This window comes from Lates calcarifer, linkage group LG12 (assembly GCF_001640805.2).
Source record: "Lates calcarifer isolate ASB-BC8 linkage group LG12, TLL_Latcal_v3, whole genome shotgun sequence".
NCBI lineage: Eukaryota > Metazoa > Chordata > Actinopteri > Centropomidae > Lates > Lates calcarifer.
This window is the reverse complement of record NC_066844.1, coordinates 6317466-6344402: the sequence shown is the minus strand read 5'-3', so window position 1 is coordinate 6344402 and position 26937 is coordinate 6317466. Positions and strand designations below refer to the sequence as shown.

The 26937-nt window shown below is 40.4% G+C and overlaps 1 protein-coding gene and 1 long non-coding RNA gene across 2 annotated transcripts in view; one reads left to right on the top strand and one right to left on the bottom strand.

Moving 5' to 3' along the window:
* The window catches only part of LOC127143092 (uncharacterized), a 120801-nt gene that overhangs the window by 5782 nt on the left and 88082 nt on the right, over positions 1-26937 (top strand). The window contains exons 3-4 of the long non-coding RNA XR_007814276.1: positions 12928-13041; positions 13338-13548. This is a non-coding gene — a long non-coding RNA (uncharacterized LOC127143092). The remainder of the gene's footprint in view (positions 1-12927; positions 13042-13337; positions 13549-26937) is intronic.
* Positions 1380-19256, bottom strand: si:ch211-286o17.1 (hematopoietic progenitor cell antigen CD34). Its single transcript, XM_018683856.2, has 8 exons — positions 19026-19256; positions 8660-8764; positions 7095-7375; positions 6734-6814; positions 5291-5411; positions 4923-4975; positions 3848-3997; positions 1380-2880 (listed from the first exon to the last, which is right to left on the bottom strand). Exons 1-8 carry the CDS (start codon positions 19108-19110, stop codon positions 2692-2694), a joined length of 1065 nt encoding a protein of 354 aa, XP_018539372.1. The 5' UTR covers positions 19111-19256; the 3' UTR covers positions 1380-2691.

The following is a 26937-nucleotide window of genomic DNA, read 5'->3' as shown; positions in this document are numbered from 1 at the left end:
TATCTTGCAAAGAAAATGTGCATAGAATAACTTACATACCTTGTTTAAATATAAGGTCTGTCATACATTTATTGACATGCCAGTGTGTACAGTATATTTCAGGACACACTTGAGTATTTTAATAGCAGACAAAGCTGAGTTTGTCCACACAGTCCCAGCTTTCCCAGTGCTGTCCCTCCAGTGAGAGGGCCCCACAGTGACGACCCCTGTCAGAGCACCGTGGCGTCTCCCCATGGCCCCAGGCTTGGTACTCCCCTGTTTTATTCCTGCTCACCCACAGCCATCTGCCAGCCAGGTAGCGCAGGTTGGTCAACACATGGTCTGTCTGGGCTTCCCTGCTAGTCTGCAGGGTTTGAGTCAGAGCAGATTCTGAGGGCAGGCTGACCAGGTCTCTGTAATGGAGGCAAAAATGCTCCATGGCCTCCTCCCATGTCTTTTTTTCCTTCACTAAAACCAGGCTGCTCTGAAAACAGAAGAAGTGTAATTTTCTGTCATCACAGATCAATCTATCCCAGTGTAATTTTTTGTTATTGCACAATTGATACCAGCCCCTGTTGTTTAGTAACGCACATCTCTGTGTTTCAGTTATGTTATACTGTGTTGCCCAGTTGAAGAACAATGCAGTTTTTCCTACTGACCACTTCCAAGTATCATTGTTAACTTTGCAGAGACCAAACAATGAAGGTTTCTTTATGTTGAGTTTCTCTTCTGTGGAATTATGTCATCCTGTCAAGGGTCTTAAGGACACTTGAAGGAGCAGCAAGCACCCAATCACAGTGCATCCTTGGCTGTTATGAAAATACAGAGGAAGGCATTCAAATGTTCACAAATAAGGCTCAATGATAAATATCAACAGAGGGTTGTCTTAAGTATTTTTCCAAATATTCTTACCATTCCCAAACATCTGACTTACCCATTTAGACCAGATAATGGTAAAGAGATCAGATTTTAACTACTTTCTGGTCTCTATCAGACATGACTGATCTACATTAAATACTTTCTCTCTGAAATTATAAAATTGGATCAGTGAAATTCTCAGACAAAATAATCTTGTGCAAGCAAAGAACATTGAGCTCTTGAGATTGACAAATACTGTATTTAAAATTGCATGTGTTTTGTTGGGAGTGTTTTTTCCTACTGTACACACAACTCAGGAATCCCCATTACACATCACATCTTGCCACTAAATTCCATTATTCCTTTAAATCTTGGACATTTGCTTCACCTAATATGAGTGATTAATGTTACATTTTGAGAGTGTTAGTCAAATTTAAGTGTTTATTTTCTAACAAGTTCCTTTAATTTGTCTGTGTGTAGTTTTTCAGATGTTTCTGTTCTTAAACCAAATAAACACAACAGAAGTAAGGTGAAGACAAAGATATTGTCAACAATCACAGTTTATGAATCAGCCACAGATACTAACAGAGAAAGCAGGCTTATTTACACATGCAGTACATTATGAAAGTAGCCAGTTGTTCAAAAGAAAAGGTAAAAAATGTGTAAAAAAAAATGTGTACCAATGATTTACATTTTTTTATATCAACAAAGAGATAAAGGCAGTCTTTGGAATGCTGAACCGGCTGCATGTTGTGTAGAAATTTCATGCTAGTGATTTTGTTTACCAGCCTGACAACTCATTTTGTACGACTTTTTTCTCACTATTTAAAAATTTTGCCGGGCTTCATCATTCCCAAAGACAGTGGTAAGAGTAGGAAAAAAACTGAAGTTGTTTAAAAACAAAAAAGGACACTATTGTCATCATGAACATCACTATGAAACTACATAAACCTTGACCAAAGGTCAGATGTTACCAATGTTTAGCTCATTATTCTCTCAGTATAAAGCACTGACACAAATATTAATACCTTTCATTTCTTCATTTCTGACATTTCCACATTATGAATAGCTTGGTATCATCATTAAATTCCTCAGTAAAACCAAAGATCATGCTTACTAGCTAACTGTTTAGTATGTAGTTAATACCATGTCAACTGGTCTTTGGTGTCTATAAAGAATGTTAACAATAGTAATTTGTTTATTAAAGTTTGACAGTCTGTGAGAAAATATACCCAACTTTCAATGAATTCAAACTTGGCAGATCTCTTATTTTTCACTTCTTTTTGCCCATCTCACAATCTATAGGAAAATAGTGAAATAACAAACATTTCCTGAATTATGTAGGAAAAAAAAGATCAAGCAGTGAGCGTCAGTCCTTTTTACAACAGTACAAAAACTGGTCTCCTTTCACCTGCCTGGCTTCATTGGTTTTATTGCACCACAGTTGTGGTTATTTTGGTGATTCTACAATGATTACTATTAGACTTAAGTTAGGGCAGCTAACAAATCGCAGTCAGTGCCCTGCTGATCAGTCTCGGTCCCAAACACAGTGTCTGTAGGCTCCTCTTGACACCAGCAAAGGCGAGTGATCCCAAACTTTTCACATTACAGGCATTGTCATTGTCATCATCATAGTGACGAGCTTCATCTTTGTTGTCATTGTAGTCCCAGGAGGTACAAGTTGAGGAGAGGGAGGAGGTGAGGTGAATCTTTTTGGTGGATTCATGTTGAATTTATCTCAGTGTGTGGACAGTCTCTGAGGCAGCAGAGGGGCTTGTGGATTGTGTGTCCCAGTGGGTGATGGGTAGAATGGGAGGAAGGGGTGGGGGTGGGGGGTGGGTGGGGTGTCGTGATTCACATCTCAGTGTCAGCCACTGGGGTCTGGGTCTGGGAGTGTCCGTTAGTGGTGGGGGAGGGGTTGGTTCCATTTTCTGGTGGAGACTCTCCATTGGCGGTGGGCTTGTCGAGGGGCTCCTGGGGCAGTGGGGCCACAGACACCAGGGTATTAGCTTGGTTCTCCTCATCCACCTGGAAAGACTCAGCCTAAGGAAAGTACAGAGCCATCACTTTAGATCTGGACTAGGAGAGGTTTAACATACAGGTTAAACAGAGACAAGTTTAATTTCACTGTTCAAATATGACATGCAAACAAGCAAGGATTTATTTTCTTGGGTGGTGTTCAAAAATAAACAAAAACATTCATCATTAATAATGTTTATGGTTTTCAGCTGTGTGTGCGCTCAGAAGGTTGTTAGTAATTCCTTTACTGCTGAGAGGTTAACAATATTTAGTTTATACATAATTTTACTTTGCTTTTATCTGAAAAGATTAACAATTTTTAAGCGACTCTGTAAAAGTTTGGTGAGGTGCTTTGCCTGTCAGCAAGGACTTAGTGGATGATATTTAATGCTTATGACAGAGCCTCATTGGCTGCTTTATCTGAACCATCATATGGGTGTGCCCCCATATGTGAATACTTTCAATGATGTCATGAGCTTTACAGAAAAAAATAAAAACCAAAACCATCTGTAGACCCCTGGCAATAGGTTTAAGTAGAAACAGCTTCAAGGACTTAATGCTGCTTTGAGTCAAGCATGTTCTCCCTTGAGTCAGGAAATGACTGGAGGTTAACCATACATTTGACCTCAAATCCATATGTCCTTTTTTTTTTTCAAATAAACAATCACTGTGTAAAGTTTCCTCATTGAATTGGATCTTGTGGGATCACGTTATCATGGTTTCTTTACTCACAAAGTAGCACTGAATGGGGAAATACAGGGCAGAAAGAAAATGTTGGTCGACGTGAGATGTCCTTTAAGGTGGCCAGGGTCTCTGTCAGTACACTTTCTCTCATAGCTGGCCTCATGAGTGTAAGGTGGTAACAATGTTGTTATCAACAATGTGTCTATGATGTGAAAAATAACTTTCCTGTTTACTGAAGTTTGAACAACCACAGGTTTTCAAGTAATTTGGCACTAACAGTGTGATGCACCTTCTCTAATCTACTCACCAGTCTGACTCCTTTGGAGTTCTTGCGGTGGGTCTTGAGGTAATAACCAGCTACCAGCAGTGCAGCCAGCAGCAGGCCAGTCAGCAGCAAGGAAACCAATACCAACTTAGAGTTCTTCCCCCAGCGAGGAACAGCTTCCACCACATCAGTCTGAAATCAAAAATGACAACACAATAACATGAGTCAAGTGATCATTTTATGTGACTAAAGTAAGAAAGCAAGCTTCTAGCAAGCCAAACAAGTTATCTGTCAAACTCAAAATGACACACATGAAATTGTGAAATTCAATGCTGATGTGTTTTGAAGGTGGACATTGTGTGCAGTTGTTTTACTGGCAGATGGACACCTTCATTATATCTGGTGTCTGTTGTCTTATCTATCGTGACTGAAAGTTAGAAAAAACAACTCCACCCAAAGCCTTTGTTTATGGAGATGTACAGTTTCAGTAGTATTTCCTCTGGCTTTAAAGAAGTGTCAGAATAAAAAGATGACTGTAGACATTATGATGAAGAGTGACTGTTTGCCTGGTAAATTGTTAATAAGGTCATTCAGTGCATGGTGGAGCAAGGAGGAAGATATAATGTACATCAAATACAAAGAGACAGACGGGTGTGACAGGCACACCCATAACCCAAGATTGTTCCCTAGGTACTAGGAAAAATGTTTTGCAGCTGACACATGGATTGTTTGTGGGCTTTTTGTTTGTCACACAAACTGTCAGCCTGGCAGCTTGAAGCCTTTGAAAAACTCAGGGAGTGTTTTTCTTCTCCCTTGTGTATTTTCCCCATCCAGTCTAATTATGAGTCAACCAGCAATTTTCCAGTGGCTGAGTCTAGTGGATGTAAGTTGTTGCTATACTAAAGTCTGTGCATTTTATGGGACCTTAATTGTACTTGGTATGATTTAGCATTTTGGCTGGATATGTGATATTGAGTACCATGCCTTGGCATTCCCCTTAGAAAACCTTGGTGGATTTGGAGTAGAGTCACAGTCACACACCTAATCATGAATTCACAGTTCCCCACTGAACTGAATATAAATGTACAGAGCATGTAAAATATAAGTAGTACTTTACCTTATCTTTGATGTTGTCATTGTTGAACTTGTTAGCCATGCCTGCAACATCAGCTGCAAAAAAAAAGTTATAGTCCTGTTACAGCACGTTACAGTACGTACAGTACCCTGTGGTGAAGAAAAAGACGATCCACCATAACCCCCCAAGTAAAGTAAATTTGAGTTTTTAAAGTTTGGTGTGATGAAGCTAATATTAATGCAAGTCTAGAGCCCACAAAAATTGCTGCTTATAAAACTTACAGACCTTAATAAAGGCTGCTCATCAGAAGCTAAAAAACTGTGTATCGTCTGAAAGGCCTATGATGTGTAACAATATATTTTGACAGTATTGTGTTTAATCATATTAGATACTGCAAGACTGTTATTTACCTTCAACATACTTTCCAGACACAAGGATTTCATCTGAGTTGTCCTCCTGGTAGATGTCTAGCTTACAGTCCTCACCACACAGCTCCTGCAGGACACTTTCAATCTTCACTTTGGTATCCACCTGCAATGAGACCAGAAATTCAGATAATAAAGAAAAAAATCATTTCAACATGTGAGTGGTTTCATTTCAAAAATTCTAAATCATGCATTGAGCAAAGTGATGTTTATTACTCATCCAAAATCATTAGCTCCCTACAAAATCACAATACCACCACCTTCAATATTGCTTTGAATCCTCCTTTCCTTCTCTTATCCCTTCTCTCTCTGTTTCCTTAATCCAATGAGGGCTATCACCACCTTGTGTGTGAACCTTTTTCCCTGACTTAATATGACCCAAACATCAGGATCTGCCACACTGATCACAGTTCATGTGTGGAAACCAGCTTTATTACAAGACCATGTAACCATAGGCAGGACACAGTGAAATCTTTGTCTGAGGACACTCTTTGTGTGATCTCTCTGTTTAAGACATTCGGTCTTAATGTTTTCGAGACACCAGATGAGCCTCCTCATAACTTGGCTGGATGTGAGATATCATCATCATAATTACATTGCACAAAGCATTGGTTTGAAACCGGTTTCATTTAAGATCTCAGTTTGGTTCTCTTGTGTATATTAGCATTTGTTTAATTGTCAACACTTTGCAGTAATATTTATATCAATTCAATTTTCAAAAATTGCTAAAATATGGGATTGGATAGAGGTCAAACCACTGAGTTCTTCAGGAAACATAAGGGAAAGACAATCCAGCTAAATTTTATAGTAACTCTGGGCTTGTTGAGCATAGTTGACATCTTTGTTTAAGTACACAAGCAACCCTCTAATGGATGTTTCATTGCTTTAAACTGTTTATGCATTGTTTAAATGTTAAATAATGCATTCAATGCTCAGGATATGAGTTGATGTAGCAAGCTAAAATCACATCTATTGGGTTCATACCTCCACACAGAAGCTGTGATATCTATTGACCTCAAGACTGTTATCCTGTGAGGCTGAGGAATTTTTTTTCTAAACATTTTTGTTTCTAAACACAAACACACCCACACACACACACCCATAGTGCTGCTTCAGGCTGCTATACATCACGCATACTATAGCACCAGTGAGCCCACCCATTGTGCTCCCTCCCTCTGCCCTCGTGGCTCAATCCATACCCCAGCTGCAATGCACTAGTAAATGTATAAGAAGTAGAGTTTAAAAAGGATGGACGAGTTTTTCTCTAGTTCCATTAATTTATGTGCATCTATCATTTCTTCTTAAATAGGGAAGAATTTCCTACTGTGCCCATGGTTAGCAAGCCGATAGCAAACTGGGGCATTTTTATTCTATATCACAAAAAAGCAGATGCATCAGGAAACAGGAAGATATGTTTTTTAAACTTACACAGTTGGAGGAAGCCTTGAGTTTCAGATTGACAGCGTTTTTGTCCTGGACTGCCTCTTTGCTGACACAGACAACATCATCCTGTGGCAAAGAAACCAAAACTCCTTAATTCTTCTCCCCATTAGGCTTCTGACTGCTGTATAGCATCAGTCAAATTTTTACAGAATTATCAGATTTGTCGCCATTGCTTCTAACGTTACAATACACAGAATGACATTTGGAAATAGGGTCATATTTTTGTGCGTCATAACATAGGGCGTACCAATATGCTATATATTGTAAAGTATTAAATGGTATTGATTAATTAGGTGATATTACTTAATGACAGAATAAGTGATCTGAAGGCCCTCCTTTATCTTACCTTTGGTTTGTTCCCGGGGCCATCCCCTCTGGAGGGCATAGGTGCTGGGGTTTCTCGCTGTACAACTTTGGGTATGTCAGTATGTACCTCCACTGTGAAGCCAGTTCCCTTATCAGCTGCATCCTCTGGAGCTGCAGGATTGCTGTCCTCATTGTGCCCTGCATCTCCTGCACTTTCTGCTCTCTCTGTAGTCGCTGGTGCTGTCGTCTGTTTAGTCTTAGTAGGAATATCAGTAGGAAAAACCACTCTTTGGCCTTGTGAATCTTGAGCATCGCCAGTGTCTGAAAAAGCAATTTAACTTCAATGTTTAGTTTCTTCTTGAAACGGTATACATGACTTTAAGGTGTTCGCAACAGAGGAGGGTCTTATACTTAATGTATATTTAGGTATTTTGAAGGTTGGTCCCAGGGAATGCTCTGAGGTTATTATACAGCTACTTGAAGAGTGATATTGTCATTTCAGCTACTGCAAGCTGATAAGTAAGGTTGGGTGATATGTTAAAATTTGCCATTGTAGATATATTTCCGCAGGTGCGTATCTGAGGTTTGAATGAATTTGCCTTCACCTTATCCTCTGTCATCCATGGTCTTTAATCTGATATTCTAACTTTACTAAAACATTACAGCTTATAGGCTATCATCCTTCAAACAAATTAAATTAGCTTGAGATCTTTGATAAGCAATAACCTGCAGAGACAAAGGTTGAACAGTTGTCCAACACTGTTTGAAGAAGGATCCGATGAAGGATGGCTTCATTTGCAGCTTCCAAATGAACAAGAGTGGGGATAATATACGCTATTGAATGATCATGGTGAATCAGAGTTTTTGGTCTAGTTCTCAAATATGATTTATGCATTGACATTGCATTTCAGAACCGATCAATCAGACAGCAACCACTAAAGATGGCTTAGCTGTCATTTAGTCACTGTCGTGTTTTGTGGAAGATGGAAATCAAAGCAACAAGAATGTGCTTAATATTGCCCAACTCCCACTCTTATTTCCTATTAGCACAGGCTTTGAATTGTGCTTTACAGGTAAATTATTTACTGACTTGCCCCAAAATGCCCCAAAAACCAACCAACCAACTGCCCAACCCAGCTATTAAACACCAACAACTCCTGCAGCCCAGGGTCTTAGTTATCTAGAACTTGTATGTAGAATTTCTTCATTGTCTTCTGTTGTTGCTTTTGTAGCCTGTTTTTTTATTTGTCCATACAGTTTAATACAATCTTTGACTGGCTCGTTCATATTTTACAGTGTTATTGAAACATGAAGTGCTCTGATGACTCACATATAGGGGCACATAGATGAGCTGGGCTACTGTAACAGAAGGAGGGCCTGAAGTTTTAATGTATTAACTCAGCACACAGACATTGACTTATTTTTTTTCACTAGGATGTGAGTGGAATAGGCATCTGTTTTTCCCATGGGTGCAACTCTTCATTCACATTGATAAATCAGGCTACAAAGAACATCTAAAGAACATTTTCATAAATGATAGTATTAGTCAGTAGGTAGTCACAGACTTCAATATGTCAGTTGGTAGTATTAGTCAGTGTTTCTCACCAGGAGCCTCAGTTGTTTGTGGAATCATGTCTCCTCGTACATTGGCTTGCAAAGGTAGTGCCGTTGCTGCTACAGCATCTTCTGTGTCCTGTGCCATGGCACCTGCTGTAAAATCAGAATGAGGTCCTATGTTACTTTGTTTGAAAAACCAGATACATTTTCTAATTAATATTGTAGATACAATGATATGTCATTAGAACAGTGACTAACACAGTAACATGCCAGCTTACTTGTATGTAAGAGATTCTTAAACATCATTTTATGATATTGGTCAAATGATCCTCAAATGAACTAATTGTGTTAGATGTGTAGTGAGTTTGCTATGCAGCAAGCCACTGTGACAACTCTCACAATGTGACCTTATATCAATGAGTCTCAGCACTGAGAAACTGTCTATAATTAATAACCCACGAGCTGACTAATTCCTCTGCACAGCCTGAGCAAATAAACCATTGCTCAGTACAAGACGTGAACCAGCTAAAAGCTTTGACCTCCCGTTCTCTCCCACCAGGATGAATGCTAAGAGCTTCTCATGCTCATGGCAAACGTGCTGTGAGCTACACAATGGTCTTGTGACAAATAGTTTGAAATGTTTCTTATCATAAAAATGTGCAGTGGGCCAGAATGGTCTCTAGTTTACTTTGTATGTGCAAATCCCCACTAACCCTACTGGCATTAAAAACATGTTAAATTCATGTGCAGTTACGTCACTGTTTGATCAGGTCAGCAGCACAGCTTTTGGGCTTCTACAACATATGCAAATTCAAATTCAGTATCCAGGCATTTAGTAATGTGATGTTTGTAAATTGCACACAGAAAGGTCAGATTTACCATAGTGGGCAATTTGTGATCACAACAGATTTAACAAAATAATGTCTAATAGTGAGATATGCTTTCTCTGGATGGAAAATTCCCTTGCTGATAATGTAGTGGACAGTCTTCTGTTTTGTGTTTTGATTTTGTTTTACCTCCTGAGGGAAAAGAAGTGTTCATACCCAACACTAGATTGTCATGTATGAGGGGTGGGGTCTGTAACATCTAAGAGCAGAAAGACATTGAAGTCTGTGGCTACCTATTGTGTGATTTTAGGCTGTGAAATGTGTTTTATCCAGCTCCCCAAAAGAATGAGGTATTATCCCATTTGTTATCGTTCTTATGGCATGATTTAATAAAGTTGTAATGTGGGGTAGTAGCTCATTGCTTAGATGGTCTGCAGTTTTCTCCAGCGTGCTATCTTAATGTAAATAATCACCCTAATGCATGAACTCATGCAGTGTGAGAGCTCATCAATGTGCTCACCATGAGATTTCTACATGTCCCTAGAGGCCTCTGCAGTGGTGGAAGATTAGGTAATAGATCTTATTGCAGCAGATAACTGATGCTCTCAGATCCATGGATCACGTCATGAAGTCATTTACTTTGAAATGCAATCTTTCTCACTCTGAGGTTTTTCAGAAGATTCTGTGGGTACAGTGACTCACTTTATGTTGGCCATGAATGGGATATACAAAATAAGTTTCTGAAATGCATTAATGTGAGTGGAATGATTTTCCATCATCCCTGTTAAACCGTTGAATGCCCTGATTAAATGTGCTACTGGAAGGTGCCAGGTAATGATGCCTTTGAAAACATCACTTTTTCCAAATGTTTGAATTATGTAATAGGCCATCATACCATTTTCCATTTTGAGGGAGCCTCATGACTTTGGGGTAGAAGCCCTTGATAAATTGCAATACTAAATCAAAGTCTTGATAGGATATTTGTAGTCTTCTTCTTTCAGCTGTAAATTATTTCACCTACAATGCTATAATAACCAGGATAACTTTCAGGGCATGTTTGATTCACTGTGCTAATTTATTAAACATGGCACCACACCCTGCAGTCACTGAGCTAACGAGCCTCAGATCATTATTGTTCTGATTTGCTTAGGTCAAATTGCAAGGATAGGATCCAGAAGTTAAACAAGAATACATTCCCTTTGCCCAGACCTCCCTCTCTCTCTCTCTCTCTCTCTCTCTCTCCTCTCTCTCTCTCTCTCTCTCTCTCTCTCTCTCTCTCTCCTCCCTCTCTCCCTATCTCTCTCTCCCTCTCCCTCTAACAACAGCATTACCTCATTCTCAAATCATTCCCATAATGCCTTACCTCTGCAGATCTCATTACTTCTCACTCCCTCACTTTGTCATTCCTCACTGGTTGCCGGATTAAGTTTGTGATTGATTTCAGGTTTGTAATTGCGGTTCGCTGCGGCCTGTTGAACTAAATTTCACTGCAACTACTGCTTTGGTCAACATAAGGATTTGATTTAATGATGGACTTGGTTTTAAGTTTACACATGTGAGACTTTTAAACATTACTGTGAAATGTGACTTTACGTTTGTGTACATTGTAATAACCTGTAAAAGCATAACCTTTATTTTTTGAGGATATCTGTATTTAGCAGGTATAGTATATAATTCAATAAGATCTTATTTACATGCCCTTTTGGCTGTTGCATTTAGAAATACAGATAATGACAGCAAACATTTGTACAGCATCAGGAAATATGTAACTTACTTAGCTGATACTTAATTTGATGCCTAGTTTGAGTCTGTTTTAAAAATCCTGCAAGTTCTGCTTGTGAGTTTTAGACAGCAGTTAAAGTAGATAGTTTTCCTTTTGTTTTATTCTTTTAATCTAGTTCTCTTCACAACACACTCCTACTTTGACTCATTGAAAATTTGTTTTTATGAGTTTTGTTTGATTCATAGTTTGAACAAACTGTTTTGTTCTTTGAACAATATGAGTTGTTTTTCTCCTCTGCTGTGCACTCTGTTGTCTTCTCGTGGTCGTCTCACTGTCTCAAGTCACCACTTGAGGTTTCCACACGAGGCACATAAATTCACACAATGGTGGCACTGTGACACATGCCCACTGACTTCCTTAGATAAATCATTGTGACAGACAGGTGCCACAAGTACTGAGTAAACGCTGTGTGTGTGCCGTGCTAGCAGGTGGGGCAGTAATCTCTGAGGAGGTCTTCCAGTGTTCTTAGTGTTAGCAACTGTCCACTGCAGCTGTCTTTCTTATTGTATCTATACAGGGGAAATAAGACATTTACACCTTGTGAGTCAATCATTTGAATGAGAAAATACATTAGAAAATACACCAGCCTCTTGGCAGTTTTATAGTATTTTGTACCCATGACAAATCTATAATAAAAGTTCTCTTGTAGACATGCTCGAGTTTCACCATGCAGCCAGAATGTTGCTAAATTTAGTGCATCATCTCAGTATGCTTGGTGTCTATTTTACTATCAGGAGCATTAGTGTGGGTGTGGGCTGGCAGAAGTTCAAGGACTCGCTAACCTTGTAAGTCTGTCTTTTAGCCTCCTTCCCCATCCTGTAGCCTACAGCTCCCATCCCTCCTCCAAGTCTGGGTGGTCTGTTTGTTTATTTTACCGGAAAGGATGAGGCTCTGAATGGGTAAAATGGTCAGGCATAAATCAGGATTTCTCATACAAATGTGACACACAGGAGTGCCAGAGTGCAGGGACTTAAAATGTGTTGTTTCAGCTCGGTGATCACTTTCTGTCAGTGGATGAGTTGTAGCAGACTGTAAAACAGTGGTGTTGTAAATTTAAAAAAAATCTGAAGATTGACAGTGTTGCTGTGATGAGTATGTTTAGTTTTGAGTAAAGGCTTGGGGCAGTCTGTTGGGGAGATATTGTGGTGAGTTACTGTAGGGGAATTGTACTTCCTTAAGTATTACTGGCAGTATTTAAAAACACTTTCCCTGTTTATTCATCACAGTTTGCATTTGAGGGATTTTAAATCCATGCTATAAAAGGCAACTGTGATTTAATAGTCTTGTGCTAATGATGTCATGGCACCTCAAGCACACTTGTAACACTTGGCTGCTATATTTTCATAAAGCAAAACATTTGTGTTTTTAGCTTCAGAAACAATCACACAAGGCCTTGTTTTTTTTTTTCATTTTTTGCAGCACCGCCAACGCAGCCAGTAAACTCTCTCCAGCTATCTGACCTGTTGTAACTTATTTCACACGAACAAACTGCTCTCGCAGACCAGGGCCTCTCATGACCAACATTTACAGAGAAAGCATGAGCTGAGTGGCCATCTTCTATTGTTTTGTTTTGATTGTAGATCTAAAAGCTTCAAATCTGGGTCCGACTGGGAGTCATTTTCCTGTTGTTCTGAAATTAAGCTGTGTTCTCGAGCTGTACCTTTGTGCTGTAATTAATACATTGGTGTCTCCGGTGTCCTCTGCAGCCCTGCTCCCTGCGTGAGGTCAGCACACTTCCTCACAGCATGACCTCTGATCCCATCACCGCCTCACTACTCTCAACCCTCCATTCACTCACTCAGCTGGAGCCACAGCTAAAGGTGATTATTCATTGATTTTACCGAACTGTTTTACTCATACATACTTGCACATACATCTGAAACATTCACAACCACTGACTCTGGCATCACCGCAAATACCCACCTTGGGCTAGTCTTTCCTTCCTACTTTTTGTGTAACGTTAAAAAGCGGCCAAGAAATCAGTCATTGGTGGCGTGTTTTGCGATTACTGCACAAACACAACAAACCTAACCCAGTTGTCCTAATCAGTCCTGACTCCATATGTTATACAGCATGGGACCTGACTTCACTGCTGTCTTGAATATTTTCCCACCAGATTGCTCTGAGTGACGGCTGTGGTCTGGAACTGCTCCACCCCACCCCACACCACCACCCCACCCCACCATCTCATGGGACTCCGGATGGAGGAATGCGGCAGGCTTTGGGAGAAGACAAGCCTGCAGCTCCACACCCTCCTCCCTCCCAGCTCTCCCCTGTCTGCTCATCCTCTCCCAGTCACGCACAGCTAATCCCAGGCATCTATCGAGGTGAGACACATGCCTTTGCACCTCCTGCAGCATATAGTATAATATAACACAACATAGGACAAGAGTCGTATCCTAAGAGCAAATTTCTCTCACATGAGTCTAGAAAGCTTTGCCTGCCTTCAGTTTCTCAGTCTTGCTTCATTGTGTATCTGATGACTGAACATGCACAAGGCACATGTCTCCTTTACATAACTTTGCATTTGTGCCTCTCTTAATTACTTTAAACCTGGAAACTCTATTACGAATGTACTTCTTGACCAAGTTTGTTTCCTAGTCCTTTAATGAATAGAAAGATTTTCATAAAAAATTAATTGTTTTTTATGAAAAATTAAAGTAATTGTTTCAAATTCACCCACTTCTAAATGCAGCCAATGCACCTATTCATCTGTATATGTGAAACACTGAAACATGAACCAGCTGTTGGATGTTTTCAGTGGGTAGACTCAACCATAGCTTTGGCCGCCAGTCCCACCCTGGCTTTCAGAGAAGTCCTGTACTACATGTTCAGCAGGGACAAACCCTAAAAATATGGTCTTATATCCCTGGAGCTTCTGTTGCGAAAAACCCTATGCTGTGTAATGGGGCACGGTGAGGTGATAATGGTTTGCATAAGTTAGTGGACCACCATGTCGAAATCCTAATGCTTGAGTTTCCACTAACAACCTTCCCGTCACATGCAGCATGCTATAGTTACCACATGATATCATGTTTTTGTAGAGAACCAAGACACATTTATCTTATCACAAATTAAATTGGCAGCATTGACCAGTGCCAAAACCCATTTTTCTTCTGGTTTTGAAGCTATCTGTAGGTGTCTTAACTGTTCTCACAGATTGCGTGAGTCTGTCCAGCTAAGACAGCTTCTATAAATACTCTCAAGATGTATCACCTCCTGTTTTCTATCAGGGTTATAATACATCCTTCCTCGTGTATTCATCTACAGGATATGAATGAATGTGTTCCACAGTTTTGATTGAAAAGGGTCTGTGTTGTGAAGGTCCAGAATTGTAAATCCCTAATATTCCCATTCTGGGACATGCGTGCTGGTTAATCACCATCAGGTCAACAACCACCAATAAGTGTTATGTTTTCAAAGTAGAATTGAAAAGGTAATTTAAGTGTAGCTGTTCTTAATTGTAGCACTATATAGTGTAACACAACACATAGACTTATTTCAGTGTTTATGTTACACTGCACAAAAATTGGAAAAATGCTTCATTTTTCTGCCATCGAGTGGAATTTTCCTTATTCTGCTGCCTCTGGACCTGCCCCAAATTTGTAATGTCAAAGTACCTCTTTTGAGGCGCTCTGACATCACTCTAGCATCAGTTGGATAGAAATTTGACCCAAGAGCACACCTCCTCCACCCCACCCGTCTCTCGCTCACTCACTCACCTCCAGCATAGATTTTCAAAATTGAATAGAAGGTGGAGACAAAACAATAAGTATAATCATTCTGATAACTTTTCATTCATTTCAGCCTTGCTTCTCATAATTATGCTTTGGTTTGAACAATGTAATGGCACTATAAAAATATGCAGAAAAAATTATCATAATTGGATTCACTTTCTTTCAAATATAGTTAAGTTAATGAGATGTTTATATTGTGAAATTATGTATATATATGCGTTGTGTTTTTTTTTCCCCTCATCTTGCTCAACCCCATGAGTGGCTACCTGTGCTACCTTGTGTTGCCTTTTCTAGACAGCATTCAGGATTAACGAATGCATCAGTCATTCCATGTTGTTTTCATAATAAGTGTTTTCACTATTTGATATCCTGCTGCTCTTAAAGAATCTGAATTTAAGAGTTAAGAGCACACACAGGAATGTGACATTGAAACCCAGTCCCTTAGGGTTAAACATGCTCTGCAACTCTACCCTCTTTGAAACAACAGACTGCTGACCCCACTATGTTGACCCCCCCCCCCCCCACACACACACACACACACACCTCTGTCGTTCCTGTCATAGCGATTAATAGCAGAGCCTAGCCCATTCTCCTCCCTTGGCAGAAAAGCAACTGGATCTCATGGTTTCAATCACGGCTCTTGAAGCTGCGCTTACTTCACCAATGCTGCCCAGCTGCAGCATTCACCCAGCCCAACCCTGAGGCCACTGCAGCTCCTTATCGAGAGCATGACGCCTCTTTCTAGGGACCACAATCAGGAAACATGACATCTGCTTTCAATTGGCAGCATTATATCACCCCCCCCCACACACACACAGCCCCCGTCACCACACCCCCACCACACACCCGCTCACAATTGGCCACTAAAGTTTCACTGCCTTGCGCATTACCTTGAATGAGCCTGTCTGTTTTGAGTGTATGCAGGTAGACTGTTAAGGGGATCCTGTTGCAGAGTGAGGCATATCTGGCCGTCAATAGCTTAGAGGCTCAACATTGATTTTGTCCAGAAAGAATCTGAGACACACTATATCTTTCAGAAAATCTACCAGAGTAATTGCTTGCACACATATCCAGGGGTGGTATTGAAAAACAGCCATTATAGGCCATTAAGATGCTGAAGTGCACTTAGTTGACGTGCAAAGATTTGTTCCCTGCTTTCAAAACATCAGTTGCCTTCATTTAGGCTTTTTTTTACAGTATGTGTTTCTATCTGATACTCCAGCTTCGACTTCCCTTACCCTCTCATGTATCCAATTTACAGATCAGGGCACATACCAGCACCTTCTGGCTGCTTGATACAACAGCTTGTTTAGCTGTACCATGTCAGCACTGTTGCATTGTATGTGAATACACACAGAGTAAATAAAGTATACAAGCACAGAGGATGGAAAAAGTTCATAGCTGTTAAGAGCTGAGTGGAAAACTAACTCTCTCTTATTAGGAGAGGATGAAAAATACTAGCCCAAGTGAATAAGAATCTGTGTGTGTGTGTGTGTGTGTGTGTGTGTGTGTGTGTGTGTGTGTGTGTCTGTCTGTCTGTCTGTCTGTCTGTCTGTGTGCGCGCCCAGATGTCTACTTGCCGCCACTGGCTCTTTTGACTCTGGGTTTTGACTTGGCTCACTCTGTGCTGCTTTCCTCGAGAGGATTGAGCGCTCTGTTGTTGACATTGTTTCTGTGATTCTTCAGTGCATCACAAACAATGATTTCCATAATTACATGCTCTGGGGTTGGCAGCAAGGTTGGGCAAGGAACATAGCTTAACTAGAGAGCCTCCTAAAACCACTTCACAGCACAGGCAGAGCTTAAACCCTATTACGAAAATTGTAAGTACAGTTTTCAGATACTTAAACCGAGCCCCTCCATGCATGAGACATTCCAGTCATGTCACTGACAACAAAGTAAATCTTAAGCATATTTCATTCCCTGTGCATTGCTTCAGCTCACGCCTCTCACCACTTTTCCACAAGAGGTCTGCTACACAGGCTCAACAGTTGGGGTTTTCCCCCAGTGTTTTTCATCATCTTCTCTTTAGCCTCTGCCACTCCGACCCCCCCTTTAGGTTGTCTGGGTAACCGCTACGCTCACCGACATCTGTGAATCCGCTCTGACCTCATCATAGTAAAGTTGTTCAGTAAGTCCATCTTTCCTCTACTACTTACATAACTCTGCTCTGCTTCCATCCCCTGGGTTGACAAGACAATTCAGCAAGAGGGACTTTTTTTGTCTGACTCAGGAGATAAATGGTTCATCCTCTAGTTGATATCAGGTGGTCCTCTTCTTTTTTTACGTTTCCCATCTGTGTGAGATCTTATATTTGCTCCATTGCTATTTATCCTCTCTGACACATACATTTGGCCCCAGCTGCAGTGTGACACATGTTTCGAGTTGCTTTGTTTGTGATTTGCAGGAAAGATAAACATTGCAGTGCACATCAAGAGATGGATTTTTATTTTTTTTTGAAAAGCACAATAAAAAGTTTTGCTGTCTCTGGTTCAGAATCTATAGTTTGAGATGATGTCAAGGCAGTTTTATTTTCCAAAGCAGATGTAGCTGCTTCTCACTGCTGATGAGCTCATTCGCATAAGCTATATCCCATGAAGAAGACAGGAGGTTTGAATTAAGCAATTTAGTGTGTGATTCATTTCAAGCCACAACAGAGGACACTGCAAATGATAGTAAAGCTGTAATTCATTCTCAGCTCCACTTTTTGACATCTTGGGCTTGCCTTTTGTTTATTTTGTTTATTTTATCAAAGCTTGGCTTGTCCACTACTGAAGGATGAAACAATTCATCTGTCTAAGAAGTTTCACAGATACTTTTTTCTCCACATGACCCATTTCTTAATTTTCCTCCTGCCACTGCAGACAATTTATGGTTTAAACTGGAGCTGTATGCAGCTGCATGTCTGAATTTATCTATATCTAAAAGGTTAGGCAAGTATTGAAGCAGTACTCTTACTTTTGTAAAAACATATGCAGCACTCATTGCCTTATTTGGTCCTGATTTTCAATAGGTCTTGATTTCCTCTTGAATTAGAGTCAACTTTGTCTTGGCTTGACTAATGTGGACTCAGTTTAAACTTGGACTGAATTCAGAGGCTGCACACAATACCCCTGGTGATCATACCAGTAGAGAGTAAGTAATTCAAATAATTACTAACAAACTGAATGCTTTGTGAAAAAATGGTTGATTTCTCAGAAACAAACATCAGCCTTTTCTTAGACTTAGATTGACCTATCCCTTTGGATTGTTTAATTAAAGGTTAAGATACTGATGATAATAAAATAAATTATACAATTTCATTTGATACAAACATTTTTTTCATATATGTTCTTAAATGGGTCTCAGCCATGTGAACCGTGTCGTCTTTACACATAGTTTACCATCAGTCAGCCTTGATGCCTCTATAAAGCAGCCACTATATCAGCACAGCCACATTTGAAATGCACATTAACAACCAAACTCCACACCCTCCTCTCACGCACGCTTCAGCTGGCCTCACATTACAACCAGCTAAATATAAATACACACATTTCTCAAAGTCCATCGAAGATCATGGGAATCAGGTCAATGAAATAGCAAACAAAGCACCAGAGGACGGTTCACAAATGGTTTAAAACTGAAATAGTAAAAGACAAAAAGGAAAAAAAAATGGTAAAATGCCAAAAGCTCAGTTTTGGCAGTTATTGTAGAAGTGATAAGTACAGAATAGGGATTCCAGCTTCTAATCATCATTTTAAAAGTCTCTTTGCCTCCGGAACATTAAAAACCCTTTATAGTAATGTTTTTCTGTCTGCATCTTGGGGAAAAAAACATATTTAACAAATCCTTTTCAACAAAAATATAAAGCCTTGTGTTATAGATTTCTTTTTAGTACAGAGTGTTTGCATTCCAGGGAGTAAAAGGGTTGTAGGGTTAAAACCTGGATTCAGCTCAGAGACCATTCAAACAAACACTCCTCCACTCCAACCCCACCCCTCCTGGCCCTGCCTCTCTCCCTGCAGATGGCCATACAATCTCTGAAAAGTTAGCCGTTTTTGCATTAAATATTTTTTTTCACTACTTACCACTTAAGAGTGAGGCGATAAGAAGCAAAGCAAAAGCCAACATTTTGCAGAGCTCTCCTGTTCTTTTTGCAGATGATGCTGCCATTCTTATCCTGAGCGCACACACGTCCGATGGGTGTGAGTGAAAAGGGAGGGAAAGAAAAAGAGAAAAGGCTAAAAGCTGGTTGAGCCTAAGCAGTTTGGGGTTTCCTCTTACCCAGAGCGGGACAGGGCGGATAAAGCACCACTTGTGTTCTGTCACTTTTTATATAGCCCCCCCCCTTACTGAGGCCCAGCCCTACACCCCGTCTTCCACTGGTTACTTTAACCCTTCCTCTGTGCCCCCACCCCTCTGGAAGAAGAAACAAGCCAGACGGAGGGAAGGAGGAAAATGGGGTCTTGTTAGGATGTTGTGTATTTTTTAAAAAGAAAACTGTGCTGCATTCTTCAAATCCTTCTCAATGTTTGTACTTATATATAAACATTAAATATGAGGGTACCCTGCTTGAATCATCCACTATAGCTGGGCTACAGCTTGTGTGATGTGTGTTATTGCACTGCAGAAAATGCTCTGGCGATCAATGATCATTACTTTGTCCCTTACTCACACTGGGTTCTTACGTCTGCTTGAACTGTGAACCCTGTCTGGATTTTAGCAGTAATCCGACTCACAATAAAAGGTGATAGCTGACAAAAGGCTGTGACACTCTGGTCCTTAATAGGCTTATGGAGATAGACTGTAGAGCAGAATAATTATACTCGAAACAAAGGTGCAATCCACTGTTATGTTAATGGTATTAATCCATTTCAGTGGCCCAGAACCCCCACTACTCAGAAAGGCCATCAATCAACAACTGCTAACCCAGTCGTGAAGACACCACAGGATCCGTTTAAACCATTCACACTTCCACAGAGTCCTGAAAGCCCCCCCCCGGCCACCGCAACTTGAGAATCCTTGCTTCACTTTTGTTAGCTTCTTTGCTAGTAGTTCTCATGCTCTGTGTAAATCACACATCTGGAACCACTGGCAACGGTATGCTAAATGAAAGCCCCACCCCCTTAGACAAAGAAAAAAGTAGCAACAACAGCAAGTTGAGAGAAGTAAACTGAACCGCAGTTAAATCTTACAGTCATGAGAAACTGTCTTGAAATTTGATACCAGTCAGAGTGCCCATAGTCCCCCTGTCCCTGTTTTGGCCTCATACCCCCCCCCCAATCACCCCATTTCCTCCCTGTTACCCCTCCACCCCCACCCCCACCCCCCTTCCTCCTCACCAGACCCCTATCAAACATTCACCTTAAACAGCAGGGCGTTGCGGTGGGCAATTGGCTCCTCACTGTGACTCAAGATGAGCTTTGGTGAAAACCCCAAGAGAAAAAGCAGCAGTGTGCCTATTACAGCGGGTGCAGCTGGACAGCAGCAGTCATGTCACTCCAGTAAAACGTTCATTAGACTGTTAGCTAGTTAAGTATTTCTGCAACTTGAGCCCCAGTGAATCACAGCTTCCTGTCAAATGGCAGCAAGGCACAGAATAGACCTTTTAACCTAAACCAAGGGCAGCAGGACAAAACCTTTTTCCTCTTTATGTTTTTTTATGCACCATTTTTACTTTAAGAGCCTAACACCTTCATTTTTACCTGGTATTATTTGACTTAAGTACAGGGATTGGATTTATTTGAAAGGGGTACTCCAGCAATTTGGTAATTTGGTTCCATAAAGCCCATTCACAACAGACAGATTTAAAAATGAATGTCAATATGAAACTGATGATCATGTGTGTCCCCTCATTTCTATAATTTTTAATATGGTCTTTGGTGTTACTTTATTCTGATTGTCTTGAATCTTTGTCTTCAAGTACAGACAGAATTTCTTTACAGTCATTGGACACTCCATTTCTTTATCTGTCTTCTCAGTGTCTACACGACAGAGTGTCACAGAGTAGCTTGTCATGGTCACAGAGAAGGAAACCAACACAGACGGCAAGTGCATACCCCTTAAGACCTTACAGGAAGCCAATCTGCAAAACATTTCTACCGCTGGAATCCTGTGATTTAAAGCCTATAGGCCCGCCTTCATATGGCTTTATTTGTTTATAGTATATTGACTGTTCTGCACATCTGTTGCAGCTTATGGAGTTTGAAAACATAGCCTCCCCCTTCCCCTTAGCTGCTGCAGTGTTTCTTCAGTAACAGAACATTGCAATCACCATATATCTGCTGCTGTCATAGATTATTTCTGACAGCAGTGTGTATTTTGGTTTAACTTGCAAGTGTGTCTTAACCAGATTTGATGGTTGCGTTTTCAGCTCCATGCATTGTGCATCTACACCTCGGAGCATGTGTGTTACATACGTTCTGAAATGTATGATGGAGTGTCTCAGGAGAATATAGGCAACTGGGTTCAATATCAAAAGGGAAGCACTGGGCTTTTGTGCAACTTTTTCACGAGGAGCCCCCCCTAGATTTACCCTATACTTTAATTGACCACAGAAAACTGTTGCCAAACATTTTGTGAACATGCTTTTTTTTACTCTGATGCAAGCATGCACTGTCTTACTTCTTTTCTCTTTTTTTCTCTTTTTCTCATTACACATACACACTTTGCATTCACACATGCATACCTGTTTCTGATCTTAAAGAGAAAACAACAAAACAATGCTTATTGACTTTAAGTAGTTCTGAGGGAAAAAACTACCTACCTACCTAACCGTCATTTTGCCATTTTTGTCAGCGAGCATTACTAATAATGTTGCACGGTGTAACTAGTTAAACTGTGCAGATCGAGGTGTATCCAACAGTCTGGCTTTTATCTGACTGTAAATTTCACTTCTTCAATGTGTTTTAGACAAAAGGTCAGTGGTGTTTTATCTAAGAAGTGATACTTCTTAGAAGCTGCTATTTGGACACCTCTAGAATTACTGAGGTTTGGCTGATGAATCATTGGCTACTTTAAATGGCAGATCCTCCTGAGAGACCAGACAGCTTATTAGCAGAATATGTCATGGATTATATTCTTTGATATCTCTTTTTTTCAGATTCCTGACATAGGACCTCAAAGTTCAAAGTAATGAGTTTAGCATCTTAGTAAAGACAGTGGCTTTTGTTTATGGCTTTGTTTAAAATGTAAATCTTCAAACTGTTTTGCAGTATAAGCAGTATTAGCAGTGTTTATCCTGTCTGAGAGCAAGATTTCACTCGCAATGGATTATTTGTGAGCGCCCCAGGCAGAGTTCTGAACAGGAAGTTGTAAAAGAGCGACTCTCCTAATGTGACGATCCTTTGTGGGAAGAGAATTTCTTTGCCACCCGTTCATAATTAACAATATTGCTTCAGTGGTTCATGGTTCTGCTTTGACTTAAGTTACAAGAACAGACAAAAAGCAATTAATGCTTGCTATAAAATGAATGATGAGGGCATTTTTAAAGTCCTTACTGAACTGCAGTTCCTAATTTAATTTTGGTTCATTTATTTGAACAAACACATGCAGACACTAATGTAATGTACACTTTATGGAGCTTTGAAAATGGGAACCATAACTCACACAAAGTTCACAGATTGGCTACATAGAAAGGAGCCTGTCGTGAAATGATTTCATGAGTTCAAGAGAGAGAAGCTGAGGGAGGGAAGGAGGGAAAGTAAGGGTAGGTATGGGAGGCGGAGGAGAAGGAGGAGTAGTGGGAGGGGATTTAATTTCAAACTGCAAATGTTGACCGTTACCCCTCTGGGCTGAGCAGTGAGGTCTGTGTCTTTGAGCGGGAAGAAGAAAAAAGAAAAAAAAAAAGGAAAGAAAAGACGTGCTGGACTGATGAAGTCACTTCTTCCCAAAACAATTGTGTGTCAGGGACGTCCCTGAGTGGGTTCTCGTCACGCTGTCGGGATACATCCTTGATACCGCGTATGTCATGACCTCCAAGACCGCTGTATAGCCCTGCAGATGTTCCATACATGCACACACACCCTCAGGCAGCAGTGCTGAAACAGACACTTTTTGTCCGACACATGGTTAACCTTTGCCCTCTCGCTGCTTTACAATTTTCACAGTCTCTCACATGATCTCCCTCTCATATCCCAGTTTCTGCTCCAGCTGGTGCAAACAGTAAATTAATGAATGAAGAGTGATTTTTAGTGTTTCAGTAGGCCAGCTCCCATCAGCTTGTGATAATAACTTTGGCCAGAAGATGGCACCACCAGCCTAGTGTCTTGTCCACATCAACCTACTGGACATTAGCTTCATCAGTACCATCATTAAACTTGTCATTTATTGCTTTATACGGTCCATTTTGGTGGAACTGAAATCATTCTCCACCTGCATGTATTTAAAGACTCCATCTTTTTTAGGACCATAAAGCCTACAGGTGACCATGTCATTGATAGTGGACAAAAGAAAAATGACTACAGCAAATTAAAGAAATAAAATGCTGTCATGGATTAGCTCATGCAATAAATCCAGAAACAAGTTGTTACTCTTAGAGGCTGAGCTGTAGCCATTTAGGATTTATTCCATACAGTCCTCAGGGGTTTCTTTCTGCTGTTTTGGACAGCGGTCTTTTGTCCTTGGCAAGAATAAACATATCAGTGCCTGTTTGATTGTGTGCGCTCTGATAATGCAGTATGCATTTAATTAAAGCAGCAGGAGACTGATGCTCGCAGACCTCAACAGCCTCAAAACTGCGTTCCAGTGGTGCTGAAGGGAATTTGATGCTTGATTATATTGTTGTGGGTGTGCACATTATGGACTGGAAAAAAACAAAGGTAGTGGACACATTTGTATCTGTATTTACTGACAGCAGCTGCCAGTTTTCTGCCAAGCAGAAAAGGACCACAACACATAAGGAAAAGCATCTTACTTGTATAAATAAGAAGGAATTCTGTCCAAAGGAGGAAATGTATTTGTTTACTGTGTGTGCAGTTATCCATGCAATCATAACACACTTGAGGCAACACCTCTCTGGCATAGGATGACAGATCATTATTTCTAAGCTTTAGTCAGCTAGTATTTAATGTAGAGCTGGTGTATTTAAGGCCTGCAACTCATTAATGTTTTCATTGACCATGAATATAATCATTATGTTTGTTTGTTTTTTTCATTTTTTTGTTTACATATTGTCAGAAAATGTTTTTTGAAGTCTCAGAATTTTCAGCAGCTCAATCAGTTTACTATCCAACGGTGGCAAGAAAGAGTATTTTGTCTTGATAATATGGTCAGGTCTTCATCTAAGTTACAGTTATGATCAAACACAATCTATTTTAACTAATAACACACAAGTCATTGTATTGTTCTCGTCCATATTGAATGACTCAATCAACAAAAGCTAACTGGAGTCAGGAGTTAGCAAGCCTGGAGTCCAATTAGTGGGGCAAGACTGAAGGTGTGGGTTAGAGCTGCATAGACTATGAACCATGCCTCACAAAAAAGAGATCTCAGAAGACGATCAAGACATGATGAAGCTGGAAAAGGGTTACAGAGTCATCTCAAAGGGTACAGTTATTCATCAGTCCACAGTCAAGTTGTCTATAAATGGAGACAATTTACTACTGTGGCTATTCTCCCTAGAAGTGGGAACCCTGCTAAGATGTCTCAACACAGAATGCTCAGTGAGGTAAAAATAAATAAATAAATAAAAAAAGAAGCCCAGAGTAACAACTTAAGACTCAAAGGAATCATTGGAGTTGGTTAACATCATACATCAATCATGGAGCATGGTGCATGGCAAGACAAAACTGAGGAAGCCGCTTCTTCCCAGAAAAACATCATTCCACCCCTGCAGCTTGCCAAGGAGCGCTTTGACACTCCCCAGTGCTACTTGAAAATGTTTTGTGGACTGATGCAACAAGATTGAATTGTTTGGGAAGAACATGCAGCACTACATATGGTGTAAAAACGGCACTGCATACCAACATGAAAACATCATCTCATCTCATGTGGATGGAGCATCATGATTTGGGGTTTTTGCTGCCTCCGGGCCTGGACAGCTGAAAATGAATTCTCAAGTCCATCGAGGTATCTTACAGGATTATGTCACGGTGGATATCAGCCAGCTGAAAGTCAGTAGAAGTTGGGTGATGCAGTAGAGCCATGACCCATAACAAAGTAAAACTACAGAATGACTTCTCCAGAATTCCTCCTGAATGTTGTGCAGATCTGATCTGTAGCTACCGGAAGCTTTTGTTTGAGGTTATTACTGCCAAAGGAGGTTATTAACTCCAATGATTCACTTACTTCTTTCAACAACACTGTTAATGTTTAATGTGTGTGTTAAGTAAAGACACATATTTGTTTGTAATTGTTTGTGTTCTTAGCAGACTGCAACAACTATGGTCCTCTTGGTAGCAATGCATTTCCTCCCTGAGTTGAATGAACATGGACCAATCACGGACAGTAATTTAAGTAAATTTACCTCAATGTTTATTAACCCGAACTCCAATATGATCCGCTCAGTTTCAGTTGCCATTGTTTAAAGGTACACAAAGAAACTCAACATGGTGGCATAGAGGCCCCACCGCTAACTAGCATTTTGGCAGTGTAATTGCAGAGTGATGCAAACACAACATTGCATAAGTATAAATACTCACAGTGCCATAAGCCACTTGTGTAAACTCTGCGTCAATCCTACACAGAAGTATAAACTAACCTTTATTGTTTCAGCAGCAGCTTCATTTAACGCATGTAATTATATGATATGATATAAACCAACTAGTGCCACACCACACTCTGTGCTGAAGGACAGTGAAGCAGTTTTGGCCATTGACTATTAACACGAATTCCACCAGGTTGTTCAAGGTACATAGAAAGTCTAAGGCCTTTTCCATTCATCATTCATTCCACAGTTAGAGCCACAGTTTGAATTATTCTTCAAGATCTGCAGTCTGTGCCTAAGGTCCATTTCCCCCTGAATCAAATATTCTGGGCAGCAGGAGAGGCTGAGGGTCTGTTATACCTGGCAGTCTTCAACCAGTGATTCCACAGAAATTAAGTGTTGCACTGTCATTTTAGTCTATGATACATATATAATGTATTTACATCAATCATGGGTCAGAGCAGAATGAGATATTATGACAACTGTCAGGGATTGATAGAAGAGTAATGGGTTTCTAATGGCTGGAGTAGATCCATAAACCTGTCTGGTGCCATCCAGCCACACAGTCTATCAAGAAGATATCCTGCGGCTGGCTCAGCTGTCAGTAGAAGAGGTTTGAGTCGTAATGATCCTCCTCCTGTGTGTGTATGTGTGCATGTGCGTATGTGCGTATGTGTGTGTGAGTGAGTGAGTGAGTGAGGGGGGAAATGCTGGCTGCTGAGTATAGTCACTCTGACAAGCAAAGAGAGGAAAGACGAGGGGTTAGAGCCTGGCAGGCGTACATAGGACCCTTCGAAACGCTGTTGACACCCCCACCTGGCTCTGACAGGTATGGGTTGGGAGGCCTGGATGTTCATACAACCTTCCTTTCTCCTCCCACCACTGCTCTGCTCGCCCAGAGCCCCGAGGGTTAAACATGAATAATAAATTCTGGCTCCTTATGGCAAGCGCTCAGGATCCCCTATATGCTGCTCACATGCCATACCAAATACTGTCACAGTATGACGGCAGAGCACACTATTCTTCATTCTTAGAGGCTATTCATCGCATGGGGTTGTGCGTGTGTGTGTGTGTTTTAATAAAATAAAAAAAGGGATTTAGTAATTTTCTCCAGGACATTTCTTTGCTGTTTTACAAACTCGGCTCCTTGTTTGATATAAAATGTGCTTCTCTCACCAGACAAGCTGTATTTTAATGGTGGCATGTTGTGCATTTGTAAATATTGTTTTACAAATTGTTTAGTATGATTGCAAGAGATAGTTGTAGTCAAAATTATTGGCTATCTTTGACAAAATTAAATTGCCATATGCCTGTACGTCTTCACATACTGACGGTATGGAACACATTTTCTTTGT